The sequence below is a fragment of the Sugiyamaella lignohabitans genome, chromosome B (genome assembly GCF_001640025.1).
Source record: "Sugiyamaella lignohabitans strain CBS 10342 chromosome B, complete sequence".
NCBI lineage: Eukaryota > Fungi > Ascomycota > Dipodascomycetes > Dipodascales > Trichomonascaceae > Sugiyamaella > Sugiyamaella lignohabitans.
The window spans coordinates 2,658,155-2,679,014 of record NC_031674.1 but is presented as its reverse complement, the minus strand read 5'-3'; the positions used below and the strand labels follow the sequence as shown (position 1 = coordinate 2,679,014).

Sequence of the window (20,860 nt, the reverse complement as noted above, 5' to 3'; positions counted from 1 at the left end):
CCATTCGAAATGCAAGATTAGCTGATATTAAAAGTCGCCAAATGATTCCACATACGAGATAATTACTGAAATAATGCTATAAATTATGACTATGAAACTATGTAATACACTGATATCTATCTTCGGCCATGTCCCCTCTTTACATCGTCGCCCCACTGGATTTTAGGCGTTGTATTTTCACCCATAGATTTTTCTGATTCAACTCGCGCATCATCTTTGTCCTTCACATCGTCTTCCTCATCCTCCTCACGAATAATTTCCGGTGCAGGGGAGAGTCTCGTCTGGCGTGGTCTAAAAACGTTTCTCTCTTCTTCATCTTCTTCATCGTCCTCAGTAGACAACAAACCAAGAGCTGCTAGACGACGCTTTCTTTCAACTTCTGTTTCCTCATCATCATCAGCATGACGAGAGCTACTTATCTTATGTCGATGATGGTCATCCACTTCATCATCCTCATCGTTCTCATCGATATCTGCACGGCGACCAAGGAAGTTCCGCGGCATAGATCCTTGATTAAGCGAACTATTGGGGAGTACAGAATTGGGCGACGGTGATCTCTCGTCTTCTTGACCACGGTGTCTGTGTTCAGAACTCTCCAGTCTGTTGGGTCGACGACTGCTGTCTCCAGTAGAATGATGCTCCTGCAAGTCTCCAGTATGTAGCAGACTCTTCAGGTGATGTCGTATAGTGTCATCATCAAATGGGAATTTTTCTCCTCCATGATTAGCTTCTACAGGAACGATATCACTCACTTCTTGCTTTTCAACGTCATGATCAGCAGAAGGAGAGTGTTGATGATGTAAACCACTGCCCGAGTGTGCTGTAGACGATTCGGCATTCGAGTGTACAAGCTTCGACAGGCCCACTTTGGAGAGGGTTCTTCCAATAATAGAATTTTGCCGACTTCTGGGCCGCGAATCTTCAGCTGCCAAATCCGTCGGTTTCCTGTTGATTCTGTAGCGACGAATAATCTCACCATCTTCATTCTCGACGATAACGTCATTGTCAAGTTGGTAGGCAATGACCTTATGGCCCGCTCTTCCAGAGCCACGACTGGTACTGCGACGGCTAAGCATTTGCCTTGGTCCTGGAGAGGATTCGGAGCTCCGTCTAGAGGGATGCTCATCAGCACGTCTTCGACTTCTTCTTGTGTCATGTTCTAGAGGCTCCTGTTCTTCTTCAGCATCTTCTCCTTCCTCATCAGCACCATCGTCTTCAGAATCTTCCTCGTCAGATACTCGAGTGCCGTCGTTATGCCGAGACGAAGATTTCTTTTCAGCGATGGCTGGATCAGTGTTGACTTTGGATTCGTCCCGAGCGGTCTTTTCGGAATGTGTGCTTGCCGATGACTCGGTACTACCTTTTTTACTATGAACAGTGGCAATCACCTCACCTAAGTTGTCTTCGATAATAATATCATGACCCTCGGCATAAGCATTAATTTCATCTTGATTAATCTTCTCCTCCGCAGTCGCTTCTCTGGGATCACGGGCAGCTTCATTTGAAATATCTTTTCCAGCCCCAAGATCAATAGGTAGGTTCTCAGGCGGCTCTCGTCTAGATTTTCGACCACCCTTCCTTCTCTTCATACCACCAGCCGGCTTGGCAGTCTTACCATATTTGAATCTTCCAGGTTCATCTGTATCTACTTTGTGAAGAGACAGAGTTCGGCCACCTTCAATACGTGGCAAACGTGATAGCCACGATTGGTTGTTGCCACCGGTTGTGTAAGACATGGTGATGGTCATATTATTGAGACGCTTGCCAAGTGTAAACACAGCAATCGAAGAGCCGTGAACAACAATCGAGCAAATTACTAGAAAGGTCGTCACTGGCCAGATTGCTGCAATAGCAAAATAATTGGGAGTTCCTTCTGGTGGAACTTCCGCCAACGGAGTAGGCTCTCCATGTTCAAGCTCGGCGCGAACCAATATACTGATAAAAATGGCGCCTACTCCAATGGGACCAAAATGTCCACAAAAAAGAGCTTCTCTCCAGGTACGAATATCCGGAGTAAAAGGCTTCATAGCCAGTACAATTGGTAGACGACGGAAAAGTAGAATTAAAATAGCAAGAATCACTAGTTTCCAGGCCTCGATACCTAAGTCCTTGTTGTTAAAGTTTTGCCAAGGAACAATGGCTCCTAGGTATACGAAATAAGCCATATTGAGTAACAAATCAATGACGTTGGATACATGAGACTCCTCAGTTTTTCTTGCAAACCAACCATCCCAAGAAAATGCTGTGCCAGCTGCAAAAGCTACTAGTAAGTCATCGACGCCAATAATACTACCTACTCCAGTGCAGAATAGCGCCAGTACAAAGTAAAATACTAGAAACGACTCTCTATCAATGAGATTCTTTTTTTCTGCAAACTTGATTGCGTGTCTGCCTACATATCCAATGATAGCACCTAATACACAGCCGAATACACATTCGTATAAAACAGTTATGACGATAAAATCAAAGGCAATTTCTCGGGGATGACCAGTATGCTTGATAATGTTGAGTGCAAGATATGCAAACGGGAAAGCCATACCGTCGTTACAGCCTGACTCGGCAGAAAGAATGTTCCTCAAATGACCAGGAACACGTTTGGCAAACTTACCTTTACCAACAACAGCTGAGGCCAAGACAGGATCTGTAGCGGTAACACAAGCAGCAATCGCGAGACCTTGGATCCACGTCAATGTAGGAATAAGCTTCCAAATAAACACGCTGGACAAAAGCCAACCGAAAGTCATGACTGGAATCAGTAAGATAAACACTGACAGCCAGTGCTTGAGCATATACTTCTTTGGTAACTCGACAGCAACTGCGAAAATCTGTACGACCAAGACGATTCTTGACACCTCAATGGTGATATAATCTGAGTTACCCCATGTTGTTGGAGAAAACCAATTCAGACAGTGCGGTCCTACTATTAGACCAAACAGTGCTGCGACTGTTGCTTCACCAATATATAGTTTCTCTTTGACGAATAGTGAAATTAACGAGAAAACTGTTACGAACCAGCCAATTAGAGCATATGCAATATGGGGTTTATCGATCTAGAACAGTTAGCAACTGAGTACCTGATATTATATAGTAACAGACTCGCTCCTCCCCCAGATAACTCTTGCTATGCCTAAACCCCAAGGTTAAAGGTTGCGACTCAAGCTAACCGAAATTTACTTTCCAAACTCTACCGTCAACAAACGATAAATAGACGAATGGTTCAAACGAGCCGGAGTCTTATCAGTGTAAACTTACCCATAGTTGGTCCCAAGCCATTATTCATGATTGTTTACCATCAACGAGTCAACGCTAGATCAGGAACTCTGCCGAATAATAAAATAAATAATAAATAATAAAGTCAGCCAGTTATACTGCTGATAATACAATGAAAATGTTGACGATAAGATATAATCGTTTAAAGAAAATATATCCGTTTTAAAACAAAAAGATCGTGGATATGTAATGCCAAGCCCAGTTGAGATAGTGGTCTAGTACTTCGGCCGTACAGCCCATAAACGTATATTATACAAATTACGCTAACAACCGATAACTTGGCGGTCACAACTTTATCTGCTGTCTGATATCATCCTGCTAGCCTTACTTCCATACTGAGCCACTTGGGATACCTGCATGCAGCAGCTGCTCGGAACTATAGCCCTCATCACGCCGATCATCTCGGTCTTCTAACTCAATATCTTCCGTGAACTCGCTCATAAACCAGTTCGACCTGGGAATATAGCTCTTTTTAAAAGATGTCTTATGTAATGTATTTCTATACGAATATCATCATAAGTGCAGAGATTTGTCATTTGTTGTTGCATCATTTATGGTCGTATCGTCTAGGCTTCTAGAAAAAAGCGAGTTCCTCAATAGGCTTTCCATGCAAGGTCGGTACGCCGTATAGTTATAGTCCATTAGAGGCCAAGACATGTGGGCCATTTCGTCTGGCAGGTTGATCCACCTGTCGGAGGTATCTATGAAGTGTGAGTGCCCTTTTAGTATCTGAGATGTCCACACATCAGACGGATTTCATGGGTCTACTCTCTTGGCCAATATGGTAGCAGGTATGTTACGGACAGTAACAAGAGGATCGACCTTTCCCCTGAGATTACGATGAATGGCGCGTGCGCGGCTGAAGTTTTTTTGTTCAACAGATTATTATGTTATTGATCGGCCCTGTTTTCTATGGAGCAGCAAAATAATAGATAGAGATGGGAATCAAGTCACGGGCTGTTCAGAGGCGGATTGAAACCGTTGGTGTTCCACCAGATACTATTGAAAGTAACGAGCTGATTGTTTCTATTTTGAAAGCTCGTGGAAATAGCTTGTATGAGGTCCTCGTACCACCATCAGAGGCTACTAAGCTACAGAAAGCCCTTAGCTCGCCAGACCACGAATATACTGTAGATTCCGAAGAAAGCAGAACTATTCTTGTAGCTATGCCACCTAAATTCAGAAACACAATTTTTGTGAAGCGAGGTAGTAATGTTGTAGTTGAACTATATGGACCGGAAGTCCTGCATGGTGACACAGAGTCCAAAGTTAAAGGTGAATTTTCTAATATTGTCACCAATAAGAAAGAATGGCAGAGATATCCATACTGGCCAGTTGAGTTCAAAGAAGTGCCCAAGGATGATTGGGGTATCAGTAGCAGTGAAGAAGAAGACGACGGTGCATATTCCACTGAAGAAGAGACTGCAGAAGGGACCGAGAACTGAATTATAATATTCTGGAGACAAAGTGGCCTAACAGCTAATTTTCATTTTTTAACAATTCAAGAACTGATGCCACACTCCGTCTTGTTTTCTTCTAGTTTCTGGTATTCTTCGCCTTATTTATTAACCGATGGCTGATTGGATGCTGTTGTCCAATTGTTGTATATAAAACTTTGTAGAATTAATTAAGTTTCTTCACACTCATCCAGTTCTTTATCAGATTGCCAACCGTAACTTGGGGGCCATCAGGCGTGTCATTGGAACTAATCGTTCTTCTGTCAAAAGAGAGATTTGTATCCAGATCAATGCTGTCTGCTAGGATATTTGTGACATATGGCTCGATCGAAAATGATCCCAGAACACTGAATAACCATTTTTGGAGCATTCTTGCATCTAGAATCTCATTCTTATTCAGCTGATCAATAAGTCCCCAAATCATCACTATTTTGGCGGTATTTCTTGGGTTTCCAGCGTCGTCAGCTAGATCACTCGGAGTATCAGCATTGGAATTAGCGAGTGAATCAGCTTTATTCCACCCTTTCGAATATAAATAACTAACCAGAGCATTAGGATTGATGGCAAATCTGATATCGAACGAGTTGCGCTTGCGCAGCTTACTTGACGCGTCTTTAACCTGATCCAAGAATTCGTCACTTGTCCCCACAAATATTAGCTCTATCTCACCTTTCTGCTCGGCGAGATATGCAATCGTATCTCCCAGCGAGCCGGAAAGATATTTCATTTGGCCTGACTTCTCTCAGTTTAACAGAAACATATTATGTCAACACCATGCTCCCATTTCTGACGCTCTCTATAATTATGATAGAGGCAAGGGTTTCCCTTATCGGCACATCTCAGGGGGGCAGTGGTCACGACTTTGATCAAAAGCTGGCTGTAAATCGATAACAAAATTAAATTGTATTCGGATTCCTATTTTAATAGTTTCATATTAAATAAAAGCGTAATATAAGACATGGCTGTTAAAGGTCGAGATTCTCCCAACGTGCTCCAGATTTTGTTATAGAGACCACTTTAGTGATGTCACCATTTGTGAGATTCCCATAAATATGAGCAAAATAGGTTTTACGAGATTCCACCCAGTCCCACTTTATAATGCTGTCTGGACGATTGCCGGTCTTGCCCTCCAGAATTGGCGATTCTTTAGAATTTGGGGCGTCGATATAGAGAAGAACAACACTGGTACTATCGCTGAAAAAAGCATTGAGAGTGCCTTCTAACTGATCCCCAGTAGAAAGATGTATAAATCCATCTTTGGCATCCAGTGGGGTTAGCGGAAGTACTGTGGAAGCTGGAACAGAGCCATCTTTAGCTGCTTCAGCTGGAGCTTCATTCAAAATCTTATACAACACCATCGATTCTCAGATGACTCTTGAGACAGTGTTAGATTAATTAAGTTCTGCATATCAGGTCAATCAACGTAGTACTTACTTCACAGCTTATATTTTGGCAGTTGGTGTTGTTCAATCCCCCTTTACGACCGAGATGTTAGCAAGATAGATTGCAACATACGTTGTCAAGCATGTCGATTAACTATTATCACGTGACAGCTTCAATCACGTTACTGTCCGGATTTTGTCTGAAATCAATCACTTTAACCTATCATATAAATATACAGAAATAGATGCTATTAATCGTCAAGTATATAGTTGCCGAGTTTGTCCATTTTCATGTTTTCAATGCCTTTTCGAGCGATTTCGGCATTGATTCTCTCCTGCAGCTCATCCTCTTCATTCACCTCGTCCTCACTTTCCTCTTCTTCTTCCTCTTCATCATCATCATCTTCTTCTTCTTTTTCATCATCATCATCTTCTTCCTCTTCTTCTCCTCTTTCTTCACCATCTTCCCCGTTTTGCTCTTCATCTGCCTCATCCTCATCATTTCCCTCACCCTCTACAAATTCATCTTCACCAAAAGTTTCTCTGGACAGCTGCATAGCAGCCTCAAGATCTTTCACTTGTTTCTTACTGAATCCTGATGCTTCTACTAGTAAATCTAAATTCTCCACTCTCTTCACATCCTTATCCCATCTTGGATAGTCGTCGGAAACATAATTCAGTTTCTTCTCGAAAAAGCTTCGAATACAATCAACATCTCTCTCAAAGTATCGTTGAGCATCAACATGTGAAATGGATATACATTGTGGAAAGTCAATGATAACAACCTCTTCTTCTGGCTTATCGAACTTTTCTCTAACCATGATGTTGAACTCGTTGAAATCACAGTGAATTAACCCATATGAAGCCAACCGAACAATGAAATCCATCAAAGTAGAATAAAGTCTTCCAGGATTACTGTGAGATCTGAGTTGTCTCATTGGAAATCCGTCAATTAATGACATGACAATTTGATGCCTCGATTGATCAATAGGCACAGGAACTGAGAACCCGGAATCATACAGAGCCTTCATGAATGCAAATTCTTTTTGAGCTGCAAGTCTCGAAAGATACATCCAACTGGCACTCTGTCTGTTTCGAAGATAGTCTCTATTGTTCTTAACGGTTCGGAATGAGATTCTTCCCAATCTGTGAACTTTTAACACATTCTGTTTACCGTTTGTATCTGCGACCATAAAAATATCAGACTCTTTGCCGATACCAATTTGGCTTCCAACACCAAAAACTGAATCTCTCTTAACCAATGCTTTCAATGCTAGATAGTCGTATCCATGATAACTCAATCTATAGCCATCGTACTTTGCATTACGCACTCTTCCAATGAGTTTGATTTTAGCCAGCTCTGCAATACATCTATTTACAGCAGATGGACTTCGGAGACCAGAAATCTGAGTTATGAGCGACGTTGGGACAATATCGTGGTTCTTGGATCCCATTTCGACCTAGAGAGTTAGTTGAGATCACATATCCAGATGTTGGCAGATTATCTGACTTGGTTCATTAAAACCGCATCTCTCAAGACTTACCGCCGTCAATACTCTAAAATCATCAGCGCTCAAATAGCGCATATGAGTTGTGTCTAATTTCATTTTGTTAACTCAACTGTTCTATGAATGTTGTCACACTATCTTCTTGATCTACCGGTCTCTATTTTTCAAAAAAATTTAGCCGCACTTGTAGCCGCGATCTGCGAATATCGTCAATGGCCCAATTTTTACATGCCGCTCTCACATTGAATACCATAGCTCTTCCGGTCATTTATTTACTATTACGCTGTTGGATGATGTTTTTTCAGTATAGAACAATGAAAAGCTAAGTATTTTGGTCTAATTGTGTCTTACTCGAGGTAGACATATGACTGAACCCTGATCTGCGGCAAACGCAAGGGACTGATCATCTTTACATAGCAATACATATATTGTGCATACTAAAAAAATCCATTAAATCGCATTAATTACTCTGACTTTTGACCATCAGCAACAGGTATTTCTGAAGCGCTGACTTTATTGAAATAATCATTCTCCTCTTCATTACCAATTTCATTAAGTTTCGGATCAGCTTCAGTGTCTTGGGGAGAGACTGGCCTAGCCGGCGGCCGAATCCTGTTAGCCAAAATGGACGCTAACACGCATGAGCTGCACAGAGCCATGCAGGTACCGGAGAAAAGCTGTGCATATAGATAATTCCCGTGGTCTCGAGTCAAAAGAGCTCCTGCAACAGGAGCACCAGCTAATGCACCAAAGGCAGCAACAAAAAAAGACATGCCGATTCTGGTACCAATTAAACTCATATCGGGCGTGAGGTACGATATACATGCCGGTGGTAATGATACAAAAGTTCCAGTGAAGAATCCATCTAGGACTGCAAATGCAATGAGCCCTGAACGGTTTTTTATTGCGATCCAGCAATATATAAGTAGGGTTGCTATAACCATACAAGGGAAAAGTGCATTAAGTGGCCCAACTTTATCAGCAACGTAACTGGGAAGAATTCTTCCTAAAGTTGATCCGGCGTTCAAAATGGTAACGAAATACATGGCCAGGTTTTGATCAACGTTAATCTTGAGAGCATAGTTCTGAATATAGTAAATTGGAATATACATTCCCATATATCCGAAAAAAAATGCCAAGGTTGCAAAGATAAATGGAAAATCTTTGAACGAAGCATAGTCTATCAAGGGGCCCGACTTCCGTGGTTCAAGTCTTGGCTTCAGCATGACGCAAGCTGTTACACACATCGCAAGCATTGTAAAGCCAATAATTCTGGTTGCCCATGGCAGTCCTAATTTTGGAGAAATTTTATTGACCATAATAGGAACAATAATACCTCCCACAGAACTATACGTTAGTATATCTCCTTCTGCTGAATTGTTATCAACATGCGGAGTCTTCTGCAGCAGTATGCACTACTTGCATTATCAGCGTTGACTACGAGCTCTGACTTACAGAACTGAAGGACAAGCTTTATTTAAAAAGCATATTTCAGATATTTGCCCCAGTCTTCGAGAGAATGGGCTGTCCCCACTGGGCAGTCCGACTACTTACCTTCCAGCTGCAGCTATTCCGAGCGCTAAAGATCGCATTGTCGTAAAGTAAGAAGCTACAACACTGAGACTAGCAGTATACATAGCAGAACAGCCGACAGCTACGAGAATCCCCTGAGCGAGGACAAATTGCCAGAACTCTTTGCAAAGACTAGTCATCATGATAGCAAATACACAAATGACCGTTCCGCCCCATAGACAGGGTTTCACGTGACCCGCATCAACAAGACGACCAGGGATGACACTGGCTCCTAGAACCGTAAATACTTCCAAGGAACCTATCCATGATATTGTAGAATCTGGTAGATTGGAGAGTGTATGTTGACTGTAGTATGTTTGGAATTCGCCGAAAGCATTTATGAAGCCCCATGAACTGAATGTGATTAAGAACCCGCCAATTACCTGATTCCACGCCAAGATCCCACCATTAGGAGGTGGTGGAGCCATGACAACGTGTTTAATTTTTCCTACGTTGAAAGAAAGTCTCGCTGATTAACTCCTTGTCATTAGCTTTTATAAATGTTTCCGAGATACGAATCCAGGGACAATAACGGATTAGCCGAAAGGTTCGCCAACGGTAAATCCGAAAAGAGATGTATGCGGCGACGAAATATCCGATTGCGTCTCGGAACAAGCTTGCTTGGCATTTCTATTGTATGGTTCGGACTGGACCCGCGGCCGAAGAAATATAAACGGGGGAACCGACCGACCTGTTGAGTAGATCCACAGAATGTCGAAACGACTCAGTAGAGCTTGTGCAAGTTGCCGGCGTAAAAAGATCCGCTGTGATGGAGTATACCCCAAATGTAAAGCATGCAATAAGTCAGGGATCGAATGTATATATGCGACACCACCACTTCAAAGTTATGTACCTCGAAAAGATGCTCCAGAAGTAATAAAATTACTGATCAATGGCAGTAATTCCACAACCGCCATTGGCCATGTGCCAGTATACGAGTCTCAAGAGATGTCAGAGTATAAACAAGCAGCCAGAACCAAGTTCGAAGCACGGTCAAGGACGCATCTGCAAAGGTTACACGAGCTATTATCAGTACGTAAAGATGGGAAGCTTCTTCGTGAGCTCATTCAGAATGCTGTGGATCTGGTTTATCCATGCTACATGCTTCCACATTTTCCCAGTCTGACTGATGGCCTGATCAATGGACCATCACAATTATATAATGATGCGCTATTCAAAGTATCATGTTATTTAGGATTCAGATTCTTGCGTCCTGAGACACTGGAGACAAATCTTAAATACCTTAAGGACTTCCGAGAAGATATCCAAACACAACTGGCTATGTCTATTACGCAAGAAGCAACTCTTGCAACTGCTAATGCATTCCTTCTACAGTCGATCCACGACATGGTATATGGCAAGACATCACTAGCATGGACTTATAGTGGTATCGCTTTTAGGATGGTGGTTGATTTAGGAGTGCATCATCCAGCAGAGAACCTCAAGCGTTTGGCTTACTACCCAGAAGAATACGAAATGCGTCAACGTCTCTGGTGGAGCAGTTATTTGTGGGATAAGCTCATATCTCTATATATGGGTCGAATGCCAACATTTCCTTCAGTTCATCCAGATATGCCTCTGGAATTCTGTAAGTTCTTTTAGTGAGCAGCGTGCCTCGAGGAGCGTTGCTCGAGCATCTGTCTTTCCAGTCTCTATAGTACTAACTCAAACTAAAGTGGATACAGCTTCGGAAACAGAAGAGTGGTCGGATTCAAAACGGCCCAGCTACGCCATTTCGTGCTTTTTCTGCGTGTGCAAGTTGTCAATGATAATTTCAGATATCATGGTCCTTATTTATGCCAATCCCTCTAATAGTTTCGACGAGTCTATACGAGCACGGTCATCTAATAACTGTAAATACATTAGTGTTGAACAGTTCAATCAGATTAATCAACGACTTGAACATTTCTGGAACTCGCTGCCTGATCATCTGAATGTTCTGCGTGACGGTTATACTGCCGATAGATCTCCTCCACATGTTATCAGCATGAATTTTCTTTACCATGCAGTGGTTATTCTGTATCTACGCCCTTTCTTATCTCCATCATCCAAGGCTTCGAATAGTGCCGACTTTAGACGTTGTCTAGCTGCAGCAAAGGCTATAGAGGATCTTCTACGGCTATTCATCCAATTCAATTACACTTTTTCCTACAGCAATGTTTATTGTATCTATATTGCGGCCACGATACGAATTCATGAGATTGCTGTTACTAATTGCGGCATAACGCCCAGTCTCGAGTTTTTTATTCGCACTTTAAGCGATAACCCCTCTCTACAAGGTATAACCAGGTGTCTGCTTTTGATCAAGGAACACATGAAACGTCATTTGCCAGAAAACCTATTTCCATCCATAGACGCTCTATTCAACTTTCCTGATATGAGTTTAGTGGAAGCGATTGAAAGCGAACAGACTTTCAATCAAGTCCTTCCACTGCCTGCCTTTATTGGTACTGAGGAGAATCTCGGATTTAATTTCGTAGAGCTGGATAACTATGTCCAGGCCCTGTTAGAAGAAAGCTAATTGTACACCTACTACTCGTTAACCTTCCGGATAGATCTTTTTTTTTACTTGGTATTTATTTTATAATTAATTTGCTTTGGCTGGATCAACAACTCTATGCCGTGGTAATAAAACCACTGTCATTTGTCATTTGTGGGGCCTTTACTTGTCGTTTATTTATTCTATGGAGTTTTTAATATATTGTGTTACGTTATCATGTGTTACGTGATCATTACTAGTTATTATTTTAGTCACCATTTGTCCATAACATGTAGGTTGGCTGGATCAAACAAGATCAAACAAATAGAACATAATTGAGCTATAGCAACGATGTATCAAGCAAAGCTACAGGAAGAGAGATCTGGGGTGAAGTCCTAGTGCCACTGGAGGCTGAACTATTTGAACATATAAATTGTAAAGGATTTATAATATCTCCTCTCCTAACAGTTCTCAAATAAGTTTGTAAGTCGGAAGTGCCAGCCCCAGAAACGGCTGTATCGGTCGGTACTTTAGCAGCTGCTGAGCGGTATAATCTGGAGATAATGCTGTACCGCTGCGGTGCAGCCCTGTAGTGGATACGGCTACCCCAGCATCCTACCCTGAACTTAAACAGCAGCAGCCTTCCAAAACACTAGCGGGTTTCCTGAGTAGTCCGGTATTACTACAAGTCACAGTAACTGGTCTTAATAAAGAGAGATTTTACTTATATTTGTCACGAGAAGGATATTGATTGACTTTGTGATTGGAAGCTAGAATCCTGTATTAAACAGACTCAACCAAGTGACAAGAGATTTCCACTGTGTCCCACCTGTTAGAACATTACATTACAGAGCCGTTATCTTTCAGAGCGTCTATTGCATTATTGACTTGCCACTTCAGAGATAACTCAGGCATACGAATATATTTATTGGATACTTCAAGTTTAGTATCTACCTTTTTTTATTGCATTACCCAGGCAGGATAATATTTGTGGCTATTGCTGACTGATTCATTCCCGGTTCGGTAGCCGTTGCCAAAGACTCGACTACAAGACGTCATAATCATTGATTTCGAGGCAGTGATCAGTTTCAAGCAGGTTCCAGAGTCTTGTCATCAAGTTTGTAAACTTCCAAAAGTTGAGGATAGGCTGACTCGTCTAGTCAGCTAGAAGTGCTTGGAAGGTACAGTACATTCTGATTTATAGCCGGATATAACCGGTATAGCTAGGTAAGTTTTGCCCCATATTTGTCACAATTTGAAACTCCAAAGTGTCAATTTTAAAAATTGCCTTACTCAGTTATGCATCTCTTTTTTATTTGCGATGTGATTTTGGACATGTCAGACTGTGGCGCCACAAATATCCTGGTTCAACATTGGGATATGAGACCAAGTGTTTAAAACTTGTAAGATGGTTAGTGGATTCTAACTAACTAGTATTATAGATCATTGCCCGTTATGCCGAGAAAACCAGATTATGGTGAGAGCAAAGACCGTGAGTCTTCTAAACAAGTGAATATAACCGCATCTTCGAGGAGGCATGGTAGTAGGGGTTCGTCTACTCCCGGATCAAGTAGTGACCAAGCTGGTGCTGCAATTTCGAAGCTGAATGAGTTTTTCAATCAGAACAGTAGTAGTAAACAGGACGAGGATGGAGATGAGTTCATGGTCAGCGACAGTAGAATGGTTATTGACAACGATGATGGCGATGACTCGGATGAACAAGATCAGGTTGACCTTAGTCGTCCATCTGGTCATCGTTATCGCCGTCGACAAAGTCGAGTAGAAGGAAGTGGTAGTGTCGCTGGTTTTCGGGGTGATGATGATGTTGGAGTATTTTTGCATGAGGAGGATGAAGACCATAGCAATATTCAAGCATATGCGGATGAAGGCGATGATGACGTTGACGACGACGACGATGATATAGAGTACGAGCATCATCATTATCATCATGACGAGGATGACGATGACGATGATGATAACGATGATGACGACGATGATGACGACGACGACGACGATGATGAAGACAACGACGACGATAATGAACATCCTCACCAGGATGAGGAGGATGACAATGAAGACGATGACGATGAGATATCACGGCGTAGTCGCCGACACCTCTTGGACTATCTATCTGAGGGACTTATGATGTCGGGATTCAGCACACGAGTACGCCCTATTTTGAATGCAATCAAAGATCATGGAGACCCCAGTGCAGTTCTTATGGGTTTGCAAGAGTTAGCAGATAATCTACTAATATCCACGGAAGACTCTTTGATTGGCTATTTTCCCACTGATGAATGTGTTCGTGAGCTTGTCCGTATTCTGAACGAGCCTATATATGAGGACAGTCCCGAAATCGTGCTGTTAGCTTGTCGTGATATTGCAAACCTTATTGAGGTCTTACCGTCGTCAGTGTCCTCCATTGTTCAAACCGACTGCATTCAAGTTTTATGTCAAAAGCTACTCGAAATTCAGTACATTGATGTTGCTGAACAAGCCCTAGCAGTAAGTGATAATTGATGAAGGGTTTCTGTTCTGGTCCTTCAGCTTTTTTTTCGAGACCATTTGCGAAACTGTCGTGGTTGTGACAGTAACGCTCAGCCGAGAGCAATTTTCCCTGCTTTACTAACTAGTTTTTTTTAGACGTTGGAGAAAATATCTGAAGAGTTTCCTACTGCAGTGGTCCGGGAGGGTGGTTTGGCTGCGTGCCTGACATATCTCGATTTCTTTTCAGTGCATGTACAAAGGACTGCCTTAAGGACTGCTGCTAACTGCTGTTTGAATGTCCCACATAATGCCTTTTCATTCGTACGAGATGTCATGCCAATATTAGAAAACGTCCTGTCTAATCCTGATTCAGTGGTGTCGGAGAAGGCCTGTCTTTGTGTGTGTGAGATTGTCGAAAGTTTCAGATATCAGAGCAAGGAACTGAAAGAGCTTGTCAGTGCCGATTTGCTAGGTAAAATCCTGGCTCTGCTCAATCCTTCAGTTTCCAGTTCACAAGGAACTAGATTTAAACTTCTGAAAGTAATTGGTATTCTGGCAAGAAACTTGACTAGTCTGACTGCTGTTATGATTCATGAAAAGATTGGCGATACCATTTATCAAATCTTGACGCATCATACGCCTATGTTTGATGGTTCGGACTCGCTTAAAAAAGATAATACGTCTATTATTCAATCTTTGATCCATTCCAGTAGAGATCTTATGATTACCTCTCTGTCTATTGTATCAGAAATGTTACCTCAACCACAGCCAAGAGAAGGATGCAAGTTTTCAGGTCCATACCGTCTGCTGTATCGGTCGGAGGATAGGACAAGAGAGTCCATAGAACGTCAAGATAAGCTTCTCAGTGAGGAATGCTTGCCAGATGTAATTCACTTTTGCCGTACAATGACCTCTCTGTTGCTTGACGTCTATTCATCATCCATTGACATCAATGTTCGACGAGTTGATCTACAGTGCCTTCTGAAGATAGTATCAATCTTAGACCCTTCTTCATTGCGTCTTGTCTTGGAAAAGCAAGAGCTTGCTTCTCTTCTCTGTTCTATATTCTCTCAGCCCGAGTTCCCATCGCTGATAGTTGGTGCATTGGAAATTGGAATTGTTTTATTGGAAAAACTGCCAGAAGTGTATCGATCAAGTTTCTATAGACTTGGTATTATGTCAGAAGTGGCTACAATTTTGGAACAAGAACATGGAGGTGAGGGTTTAGTGCTTGCTGAAGATGAGAAAGACACCGATTCCAAGACTGACAAAATGGATCAAGATAGTGAAGATGATGACCCACAAAACGATAGTATTCATGCAGATAGCTATGATCATGCTGATCGGGACAATGATGAGCATGATGACGATGATAAGAACGAGAGTGAAGGTGGTGATGAGGATGGTGATGAGGAAGAAGAGGAAGATGAAGAAGATGACAGCGAGATTCATAATGCGAATTATGGAGAATTCAGAGCGGTTCGTTTGGGTGACTTTTTTGCACCTGGCTCCAGTCAATCACTTGGATTCGAGTCGGATTTATCAGAGCTAATGATTTATAACGCCAGATACCTTCAAAATGCGTATGATGCAGGAGCAGTTGATTCGGCTGGATATGAGGATGAGGCAGCCCAGCTTTTATCACAGTTGAAGCAAATCACGACTGGGTTGGAATCTAGTCAGAATCTTGACGCTGCCCTAGAGTCATTATACGAAATAATTCCCGGTATCTCCAGTTTCGAAATGATTCATTCTGGCGTTCTGAAAGCACTACTTGAATCTCTTGTTTCGGGTTCGGAAGAAGATGTTCTTTTGGCCAGATCAAAGTTTATCAAGATATTTATGACAGGAAAGGATACCAGTCGTTTTGAAATTCTGTTAGATCACCTACATGAAGTTCTAGGTCGGTCTGAGCATTTTGAAATTATCACTAGTGGTATTGGTGATGGCTCTAAAGCGACACCTGCTAGCTCTCTTGCTCGTCAGGTGCGGATCAAGCTTGTGGCTGAAAATGGGATTGAAATTCCGAAGAAGCTTAGAAACCTTGTTTTATCCATACAGGCAATTGCTACTTTCAAGGTTGTAGATGATTTTTTTCGATCTAAACTGGCATTGAACATGCTCTTATCTGGCAGAACTATCGAACAGGAGTCGTCTACCTTGGAAGAAGACGAGGACGAGGACTTACAGGATGTCGATCCCGATGAAAAACAAGAGCAGAGCAACGATAAGGAAGACCGAGAGCATAGCTCGCCATTTCATAGATGGCAATCGAAACTCGCGGCGTCTAGGGATGAATGGCATCTCGAGTTTTCTTTGGACGGAGAAAGTATTCCTATGGATGGCACTATAGTAGGTGCTATTTACAAAAGCCTAGAAGCTAAGCCAAAATCTCAGGCTTTATCAGGCCAGTCTGCTGTAAGATCAGGATTGTCTCAATCATCACAATACAGAAACAAGTCGTTCCCGAATAATATTTGGACAGACACCTTCACAATTAATTTCAGTAAAGTGCCGGGTCCTGCTCCTAAGACTGAACCAAAAGATGAGGTAGAGGCCGAGGAACTGAATCCCTTTAGTCAACTTCCTACTTCATTTGGTAATAGCGAGACAACTGCCATTGCAATTCGACTTCTAAGCATCTTTTTTATGTTGAATTCTAACGGTGAGGATATATTACAAGACTCATTGGCTTTATCTTACACGTCGCAGGGAATTCCCCCACTTCATTTTACCAAGATTAGCGACTCCAAATTTTTGAACTCTAAGTTAACTGCAAAGTTGAATCGTCAGCTTGAAGAACCTCTGGTTATAGCTAGTGCTATAATTCCTCCGTGGATGGTTGATTCCACTAGGTTGTACCCATTCTTATTTCCATTTGATACCCGCTACACGTTCTTGCAATCGACTTCATTTGGGTACTCTCGGTCCATGAACAGGTGGCAGTCAGCAAATCGTAACGGCGAAGATGGTAATGATTCACGAAATGATAGACTGCCAATGGGAAGATTGGTGCGCCAGAAAGTTCGTGTTTCGAGAAATCATATTTTGCATAGCGCAATCAAAGTTATGAATTTGTGCGGTTCATCGCCCAATATCTTAGAGGTGGAGTTTTTTGATGAAGTAGGAACAGGCTTAGGACCTACTTTAGAGTTCTACAGCTCGGTATCTAAAGAATTTTCACTCAAGAAAAACAAAATGTGGCGTGAGGGCGACAGTCACAAGGACAGTGATTATGTGTTCGGTAACCAAGGACTGTTTCCAGCACCTCTAAGTAAGCACCAGCTAGAGAACACAAATAGCCGCAAAGTACTGCAACTTTTTAAGACTCTAGGAACGTTTATTGCACGAGCACTATTGGATTCGAGAATAATTGATATTAATCTGAACCCAATATTCTTTGCATTATCACGAAGCAATTCAGGTTTGAAGCCTAGTATAAGCATGGTTTCAGCAGTAGACAAGCAGCTCGGTAATTCGTTGTTGATGATTGAGAGAGCTGCTCGGAAACAGCGCCAAGAAAAGGATACCGTCAGTACAGAGCAGGAAGCAGAAGAGTCTATACAAGTGTTGATTGAAGACCTGGCTTTGGATTTCACACTTCCTGGCTATCCAGACATCAATCTAATAGAAGATGGATCACATATTCCCGTTACGATTGATAATGTCAATGAGTATCTTGATCTTGTGGTGGATATGACTATTGGATCGGGTATTTCTAAACAAATCGAGCAATTCCAAACCGGATTCTCTGAAGTTTTTCCATATTCAGCCCTCAACGCTTTTTCACCACAGGAGCTTGCTGTTCTATGTGGACAGGGTGAAGAGGACTGGTCTTACGAAACCCTTTATGAAAGTATCAAAGCTGACCATGGATATACGAAGGGCAGCAAGATCATTAGAGAACTATTAGAAGTAATGACATCATTTAACCCACAGGAGCGCAGGGCATTTTTACAATTTATGACTGGTAGCCCCAATTTGCCCATTGGAGGATTTAGAGCGTTAAACCCTGTCTTCACAGTCGTTTGGAAACAAAACGAGGAACCATTCAGCAGGGACGACTATCTTCCAAGTGTTATGACATGCGCCAATTACCTAAAACTTCCTAACTACAGCTCTAAGGAGGTACTTGAGGAGCGCCTCAAAACGGCAATGTACGAAGGTTCCGGAGCATTTTTATTATCATAAAATTATTCTACCGTATAATTTATAGCACATATTAAATGATTTTTCTACATTATATGACATACTAAAAGATGTCTTCTACATTATATCACATACTAGATGCTTTTTTTTAACATGTTATATCGTTACAGGGCCAGTAACGTAAACCAAAGCATGAGCTGAAAACTATAACTATACAATACCAGTAACTTCATTAAAACTGAATCATGTCTGTGAAGTTTGGCGTCAGCAGCACCTGTACCACCGAGGCACCATCAGCAATAAATCACTGGATAATGTCCGCTTCACTACTATCAAACTACATCTGTGAGATCTTAGATGTCGTTAGCGAAAAAAGCGTCTCAAAGGTTCCTCTAACACTGGAATTGAAACAATGACACAGCACGCGTGGCATTATTATATTAGCTCTGACAATAACTGTAAAAGCTCATTCCAGTGTGTTGAGGAAGGAAACAGGTTCCTGCCTGGTCACGAAAATCTTTTATACGCGCCCCGGATCATTGGTGCGGCTATGCTGAACTCGCTCACTCGACCTGGGGTGGGTCCCTCTATGCATAACCGTTAACGCTCGTCTTGCATCATCCTCACAAGAGGCCCTGGAGTCCGATCCACGGCACCAATAAACAAGGTTACAAATCTTATTTATTTATTTTTAAACTCATTTTCATCAGAGTTTCTCTGTGATTTTTCAATTCAATTATGGCGGGCTTCACGACAGTCCTGCTGAGATGGATTGTAAGTTGTCGTGGGACTTCCGATCTGATCAACAAGTCAATTGACAAGGTTACGATCAGGAAAATGAGAGTTCTCGGTGTTGGAGACTTGCACTTTGCTCTGATAATTAGGCACGAATTGAAAAGCATTGAGCATATGCATACTAGGAATTGTTTGCAATTATTTCAGAGTTATAGAATGGTGTTTGATTTGTTCAACAGGCTTTGGAAGCTGAACTAACAGAATTCCAGATCCCCATCTTAGTTGTAGGCATGCTTGTCTCGGGATGCTCTAATTCGTTGCTGACCAAGTTACAGGACATGCAGTGTGTGGGTAATTGTGATGCTAAAGATCCTAAGAAGAGAAAGCTTTTCGAACAGCCTGTGTTCCAGACGGCGCAAATGTTTTTTGCTGAGACCTCGGTGTGGTTGATGTATTGGATCATGAAGTATCAAGCCAGTAAGAGCCGACGAGGTTACACGACGGTAGATGATGCCGCTAGTGTCACTAGCAGCGGAACCAAGAAACTAGAAGGCTACAGGACTTTGCTTCTGGCAATTCCATCTAGTCTGGATTTGCTGGCAACCACATTAATGAATGTAGGACTGCTGTTGGTTCCAGTCTCTATCTACCAGATGACTAGAGGTTCGGTTGTTCTTTTTGTAGGATCTCTGTCAACCATATTTCTCAAACATCGCATCACGAGGAAGCAATGGATTGGTCTGTTCAGTGTTTGCTGTGGTGTTTTCCTCGTTGGATTGAGTGCTGCTTTTGACAAAAAGCCTTCTATTCCTGAAGATATAAGCGGTGGTCAATCACCCGCTGAGTCTTCTGTTAGCTGGGAAGTTGTATTGGGTGTCCTTTTAATTCTGTTCGCACAGATTTTTACTGCTTCTCAGTTTGTGGTCGAAGAGCATATTCTTGAGAAGTACTCTTTAGAGCCCATCAAGGTTGTCGCCTGGGAAGGTATCTTTGGAGTCTCTAGTGTAATTATTGGATCAACTTTGATCTATACGCTTTTTGGCAGACATAATCCAAAGCTCGAAATCTTTGATATTTCCGAGGGCGTCAAGCAGGCCATGGGTAATCGTGTCATGGTGCTCATTTCACTCTCGATCATGCTCTCCATGGCCATATTCAATATCTGCGGACTCACTGTTACAAACAAAATCAGTGCCACATCGAGATCCACTATTGATACATCCCGGACCCTTGGAATCTGGATTGTGTCCCTTCTCATTGGCTGGGAACAGTTCCGTTTCCTCCAGCTTGTAGGTTTCGGTCTCCTTGTGTACGGTACTTTATTATTCAATGGCCTCATTGGCTCTGAACCCGTAGTCGACCCTCTTCCCGAAGAGTTCGAGCACAGTTAATAAACCGGAAATTCCCCTCACTCTCGAAGCCCCGATTCTGCCTCCGGCGGCTGGGGCTCCGCCCCAGACCCTGGTTACTCCTCTCGCTACGCTCGAGTCGATTTTTGTCCACGGCACAAGCTTTCTCCTGCGTAGCAGGAGCAACGGGGTCTGGGGCAGAGCCCCAGCCGCCGGAGGCAATCCGAGTTCTGGACCCTGCATCAAAACCCTAATATTTCATGTAAACAAGATGTGATCTTGACTTATCAACCGCAAGTTTGTCAAGAAATGAACCCCGATGTAAGGAGGGTGTTTGAAGAGGTTTCGGGTGTGGATAGTAATGGCGTGGATGGTAGATTTGTGCTGTCTACGAAACACAAATTCGACAGGCTTTATGAGAGCTTGCGAAGGGAGGATCAGGTCGCCGGTCCTGGGTCTGGGTCAAGCAATA

The 20,860-nt window shown here is 42.4% G+C and overlaps 9 protein-coding genes across 9 annotated transcripts; 5 read left to right on the top strand and 4 right to left on the bottom strand.

The window, feature by feature from the left end:
- Positions 1 to 116: 116 nt before the first annotated feature.
- On the bottom strand, positions 117 to 2,744 carry NHA1 (Nha1p; the record flags this gene model as incomplete). Its single annotated transcript, XM_018879850.1, has 1 exon — positions 117 to 2,744. The coding sequence occupies one exon, from the start codon at positions 2,742 to 2,744 to the stop codon at positions 117 to 119; it is 2,628 nt and encodes an 875-aa protein (XP_018737728.1).
- Positions 2,745 to 4,208: 1,464 nt separating this feature from the next.
- On the top strand, positions 4,209 to 4,715 carry AWJ20_2876 (uncharacterized protein; the record flags this gene model as incomplete). Its single annotated transcript, XM_018879849.1, has 1 exon — positions 4,209 to 4,715. The coding sequence occupies one exon, from the start codon at positions 4,209 to 4,211 to the stop codon at positions 4,713 to 4,715; it is 507 nt and encodes a 168-aa protein (XP_018737727.1).
- Positions 4,716 to 5,692: 977 nt separating this feature from the next.
- On the bottom strand, positions 5,693 to 6,085 carry AWJ20_2875 (uncharacterized protein; the record flags this gene model as incomplete). Its single annotated transcript, XM_018879848.1, has 1 exon — positions 5,693 to 6,085. One exon carries the CDS (start codon positions 6,083 to 6,085, stop codon positions 5,693 to 5,695), a length of 393 nt encoding a protein of 130 aa, XP_018737726.1.
- A 275-nt stretch (positions 6,086 to 6,360) lies between these two features.
- On the bottom strand, positions 6,361 to 7,563 carry RIO2 (protein kinase RIO2; the record flags this gene model as incomplete). The annotated part of the gene is made up of 1 exon (XM_018879847.1): positions 6,361 to 7,563. One exon carries the CDS (start codon positions 7,561 to 7,563, stop codon positions 6,361 to 6,363), a length of 1,203 nt encoding a protein of 400 aa, XP_018737725.1.
- Positions 7,564 to 8,081: 518 nt separating this feature from the next.
- On the bottom strand, positions 8,082 to 8,864 carry MCH5 (Mch5p; the record flags this gene model as incomplete). The annotated part of the gene is made up of 1 exon (XM_018879846.1): positions 8,082 to 8,864. One exon carries the CDS (start codon positions 8,862 to 8,864, stop codon positions 8,082 to 8,084), a length of 783 nt encoding a protein of 260 aa, XP_018737724.1.
- Positions 8,865 to 9,900: 1,036 nt separating this feature from the next.
- Positions 9,901 to 10,791, top strand: TEA1 (Tea1p; the record flags this gene model as incomplete). The annotated part of the gene is made up of 1 exon (XM_018879845.1): positions 9,901 to 10,791. One exon carries the CDS (start codon positions 9,901 to 9,903, stop codon positions 10,789 to 10,791), a length of 891 nt encoding a protein of 296 aa, XP_018737723.1.
- A 2,332-nt stretch (positions 10,792 to 13,123) lies between these two features.
- UFD4 (putative ubiquitin-protein ligase UFD4) lies at positions 13,124 to 14,188 on the top strand (the record flags this gene model as incomplete). The annotated part of the gene is made up of 1 exon (XM_018879844.1): positions 13,124 to 14,188. The coding sequence occupies one exon, from the start codon at positions 13,124 to 13,126 to the stop codon at positions 14,186 to 14,188; it is 1,065 nt and encodes a 354-aa protein (XP_018737722.1).
- Positions 14,189 to 14,488: 300 nt separating this feature from the next.
- UFD4 (putative ubiquitin-protein ligase UFD4) lies at positions 14,489 to 18,346 on the top strand (the record flags this gene model as incomplete). Its single annotated transcript, XM_018879843.1, has 1 exon — positions 14,489 to 18,346. The coding sequence occupies one exon, from the start codon at positions 14,489 to 14,491 to the stop codon at positions 18,344 to 18,346; it is 3,858 nt and encodes a 1,285-aa protein (XP_018737721.1).
- Positions 18,347 to 19,329: 983 nt separating this feature from the next.
- Positions 19,330 to 20,430, top strand: AWJ20_2869 (uncharacterized protein; the record flags this gene model as incomplete). Its single annotated transcript, XM_018879842.1, has 1 exon — positions 19,330 to 20,430. One exon carries the CDS (start codon positions 19,330 to 19,332, stop codon positions 20,428 to 20,430), a length of 1,101 nt encoding a protein of 366 aa, XP_018737720.1.
- Positions 20,431 to 20,860: the final 430 nt, after the last annotated feature.